The sequence below is a fragment of the Alosa sapidissima genome, chromosome 4 (genome assembly GCF_018492685.1).
Source record: "Alosa sapidissima isolate fAloSap1 chromosome 4, fAloSap1.pri, whole genome shotgun sequence".
Lineage (NCBI taxonomy): Eukaryota > Metazoa > Chordata > Actinopteri > Clupeiformes > Clupeidae > Alosa > Alosa sapidissima.
This window is the reverse complement of record NC_055960.1, coordinates 39,973,502-39,978,501: the sequence shown is the minus strand read 5'-3', so window position 1 is coordinate 39,978,501 and position 5,000 is coordinate 39,973,502. Positions and strand designations below refer to the sequence as shown.

The following is a 5,000-nucleotide window of genomic DNA, read 5'->3' as shown; positions in this document are numbered from 1 at the left end:
GCGTGTGTGTGTGTGTGCGTGTGTGTGTGCGTGCGTGTGTGCGTGCATGCGTGTGTGTGCGTGCGTGCGTGCGTGTGTGTTCACTGCCAAGTGTTTTTGTTTTTCAGGAGATGTGTACATCCAGCCAACCCAAGACACCAAAAACCCGGTCATATATGCAGTGTTCGCTGTGTCAGGGTAAGCACACACACACACACACACACACACACACACACACACACACACACACACACACACACACACCACCCACCCACACACACACACACACACACACACCCACCCACCCACGCACACACACAACCCCACACACCCACCCACCCACCCACACACACACACACACACACACACACACAAACGCAAACACTCACGCAAACATACACACACACACACACTGTACACACTGTAATCTACGCATTCTTGGCAGTCTTGTCTCTGTCAGGGTAAGAACACATAGGGTATGTATCAGGGTATATCAGTGTGTATCAGGGTATATCAGGGTATATCAGTGTGTATAAGGGTATATCAGGGTGTATCAGGGTATATCAGGGTATATCAGTGTGTATCAGGGTATATCAGTGTGTATCAGGTATATCAGGGTGTATCAGGGTATATCAGTGTGTATCAGGGTGTATCAGGGTATATCAGTGTGTATCAGGGTATATTAGTGTGTATCAGGGTACAGTGGGCAGTGCTTCGACTTGGCCAGCTTCACTCACGGTCCTCGCGTGGGATCACGCGGTATCACGCGACTTTAATTTGTATTTTTCCAGTGAGACGCTGCAACAACCCAAACAACCGGTAGATGGCTCAAGTGAGCAGGGTGTCTCGTAAAAAGAAATGGAGTCTGGAAAACCCTACACAGACTTCACTACAGACTTTAGCAGACTGGTTTAGAAATAATGTAATAGCCAGAAATATGCCTGCCCTGCCCTAATAAAGAAATATTTGGTTAACTGCGAGTGAATCCCGTTTGCAGCCGTAGAAAAAACGCAGGACAAATTAAACATTCTGGTTTTCTCCGAGTACAACAATGATAGACAGACATCATTTGGACAAAATATAGAGCATATTAACCTCCGTTGCTCAGCCAAATGCCTTCCTGTTACGTCCTGTTATCACAGAGTTACAGGCGATAAACGTTTTTGATGGTCACAAGTTTACTTCATTAGCGGTTTATTTTTTTATTTTATTTTTTCATTTAAAGGTTTGACTTCGTGCTTATTCAGTAGAGTATTTAGTGCTTTCCCCAATCCCAGACGTTCACATTGCATGTTTGTTTGTAATGGGTGCAACCGCGAGATAGGCTATGCTTGAGTGCTTCAGTTGCAAGTTGCATGACCCTCTCTTGCCTGCTAGAAATTGTTCAATGACCCTCCGACAGAATTGTTAAAAAAGACATGACCCTCCCCTGCCAATTGTCGCTGTCTTCCGCCCGCGCCACAGCCACACACTGTGATAACGTTCATAAATCAATCTTTCCCGTGAGCTTGCATGCTACCAGTCCTTCCTTTTCAAATGTGTTGCGCCTGTTTGCACAATTTCACAAATAATCATATGTGATTAATAATATGACAAATAATCGAATTTATGACCGAAACAATGCATGCCAACTTTTTCCGTGTTTATCACGTATTTTAACTTCTCCCCGCTGTCTTGCCGTTTTAATGTTTTCCCGTAGAATATCCCATATTTTAATACTCTCATAACAGCCATGCCATCGGGCCTGTCTCTGTGTTGCCCTGTTGCTACCCCCTTGCCCTTCCAACGAAACAGATGTCTTCAAATCATCGTTTTCCTTGCTTGAAGGCGAACTTAGAGTGATGTTAACCTATTTAAGTTTAACGGCGTGATTGTCGTGAGAGCACGATTCATTGGCGCTTGCATGTTCGGCCTTATGTCTACGTGCGCACCTGAGGCTACTCAGCTACAAGAGAAAGAATTTCCCCTGTTTGTATGTTCACTCCAAGTTGGCCTACCATAACCAACTCTGCACTGTAGACCCTAACTGGCTATTTATATTTTTCTGTGAAATAAGCAAATGTATTTGTTCAACTTTATGAAGCAGAATTACGCATAGGCTACTTGAAACATAATACATTTAACAAAGGACAGATGTATGTTGCTAGTGACAAAATATTAACTTTCAGTGTTTTACGATGTCTTTGTCATGGGGAAGTGTTTTTCCCCATGCATTTATTCTAGGTTACTGTCAGTGACTGCCGTGAGAGAAGCGGGTTCTGTGTTTCGTTCATGTCAGTGACTGACGCGAGAGAAGCGGGGTCTGTGTTGTGTTGCGTTAATTTATTTTCATTGGGCATACCGTGCCGTGCCGTCCACAGCTCTTCAGTTCTGACAAAGCCAAAATTACTCCTTTTGAAACAATGAGTGCAGGAAGCGCGTTTGTATGGTTATATTGCTTGACGGGGGGATCCCAAGCAGCTTTCAGCCATCTACTTTGAGAACATTTCAATTCACCCGACACTAATATATAATATATATACATATAATATATAATAATATTCGAAATGTTGAAAACTATTTCGGCATAGCCTATAAAGCAGTTTAATTAAATGGAATGTTAGTTGTAAACAAACGAGCTACTTGGTGAGGCTTGGCCTCACAGATGCGCTCGTGCCTTAGATGGCAGGAAAAATCTTCACGATAGGCCTATTAACTAACCACCCGATTCACGTTGACCATCAGACATTTGTGCCCAGTTAATCCGCCCCTGCTCCCAACAAATCACACCTTCCCACCTCTGACAGCTTAAAAGAAGTCAAGAGGACTCCTTACTCACAGACCTATTCACAAACCTGCGGCATTTTGCCGTGTTTTGAAATCCTATGCAGCTGCAGGAGCTTCTAATCGTGAGGAAGCAATTTTGCATTGTAGGCATAACTAACATGCAATAACGCCGCCAACAACAACCAAAACTAGGCTAATCATTGTCAACATGTAAATTAAATGTAACATTATTGTGAATCAAATTAAAATGTTCTCTTTTGCAAACGTAGGCATAGTAACAGCGTAATTTAATAATGTTACAAAGATCAATCCGTATGTTTTCAGGCTACTAGGCTGTTTTGCCTTGATTCATTTAGGCTAGGCCTTTTTATTCAGGGCCGTATTCACAAAGAATTTGTGAAGGCTAAAAGTAGCTCCTAACTGGCAAATTTAGGAGCAACTCCTAAAAATAATGGGAGTTTCACTCCTAACTTTAGGACTTCTAATTTTTTCACAAAAAGTAATTCACGAAGCATTTTAGACCTAAAAGTAGCACCTAAGTCTGGGACAGCTTCAGTCGAGAAGACTCCTAACTCACTAAGACCTATTCATAAACAGTTTTTTTGTGGCATTTTACGTTGCGATGTTTTGAAATGCATAGCCTATGCGCAACAGGAGCTTCCAATCGCGAGGGAATAATTTTGCATTCATAAAAGGGATGCAATAACGCCACCAACAACAACCAAAACTACTCATTGTTAACATGTAAATGAAATGTAACGTTTCATTGTGAATCAAATTAAAATGTTCTCCTCTTTGCAAACGTAGCCTAGGCATATGGTGACAGATTCATTTAATAATGTTGCAAAGGTAGGCTACTGCATCAATCCATAGGCCTATGTTTCATTAGGCTACTAGGCTATTTGTTTTGCCTTACTCTTTATTCATTTAGGCTAGGCCTTTTTATTCAGTTATTAATCATCTTCCGTCCTTCGCACTACTTGTGTAGCGCACGCATTCTCCGACCTGTCACTCATCATCGGAAGAGAGGTGTTTGGAATTCCCGCGTTACAATCGTCAGCCAATCAAGGTGGTCACTTCAGTCAAGCTCGTGCATGAGTAATGACGTCATCCATAGCCACGACGACTCACTCCTAGTTTAGGAGTTGTCTGAAAGGCTTTGTGAATAACTTTTAAGAGAAAACTCCAAGCTAAAATCTTTAAGTGCGATTTAGGAGTAGCATACTCCTAGTAGTAAGATAAAAGCCTTTGTGAATAGCCTATGGCCCTAGTTATTCATCATCTTCAAGTCAAGTCGGCTTTTATTGTCAATTTCTTTACATGCACTGGTCATACAAAGAATTGAAATTTCGTTTCTTACTTTCCCATGCAGACATAGACATGCTTTAAATACAGACATAAACATACTATAGACATAGCCATAGACAATAAACATTAAATTAAAGTGCAAGACTGAAATATAGAACATGTATGTATCAAAATAGAAATATAGGACATATATATAAAAAAAAAAAATAGAGGTAGTTGTGTTGTATATTTATATAGTCTTAACAGTTACATGAAGTTTAAACTTGTGCTTGTGTGACCTGTATATTTACATTGATTGCAGTATGCAGTAATTTCAAGTATATCAGGCTTGATGTGAAGCAGCAACACGTTTGGCTGCGCAGTCACAGTGCAGTTCCACATGGCGGTGTTGGGGGGGGGGGGGGGGGGGGTTGGTAGACAGGATCCTAGTTTCCTAGGTTCCTGGTTGGCTGGTGTGGGTGGGGGGGGCTGTCAGTGATGGGAGAGTGGGTAGAGTGTTCAGCATCCTGATTGCTTGGTGGATGAAGCTACTTGCCAGTCTGGTGGTGCGGGAGCGGAGGCTCCTGTACCGCTTTCCAGAGGGCAGGAGGCTGAACAGTTCGTGTGCAGGGTGGGTTGTATCCTTGACAATCAATAGTGCTTTGCGGGTGAGGCGGGTGGTGTAAATGTCCTGCAGGGAGGGGAGTGGTGCTCCAATGATCCTCTTAGCGGTGTTAACAGTGCGCTGGAGGGTCTTCCTGTTCTGATCTGTGCAGCTTCCGCCCCACACTGTGATGCTGCTGGAGACGATGCTCTCGATGGTCCCTCTGTAGAATGTAGTCATGACAGGAGGCGTGGCACTTGCCTTCTTCAATTTGCGCAAGAAGTAGAGGCGCTGCTGGGATCTTCCGTCCTTGTGTAGCGCACGCATTCTGAGACCAGTCACCTGTCACTCATCATCGTAAGGG

General features: G+C 43.1%; 1 protein-coding gene across 3 annotated transcripts in view; it reads left to right on the top strand.

The window, feature by feature from the left end:
- Nucleotides 1-5,000, top strand: part of LOC121706651 (semaphorin-3F-like) — a 139,990-nt gene that overhangs the window by 101,868 nt on the left and 33,122 nt on the right. For all 3 annotated transcript variants that reach the window (XM_042088570.1, XM_042088569.1, XM_042088571.1), the window contains one exon: nt 108-177. In XM_042088570.1, coding sequence (XP_041944504.1) covers nt 108-177 — 70 coding nt within the window. The remainder of the gene's footprint in view (nt 1-107; nt 178-5,000) is intronic.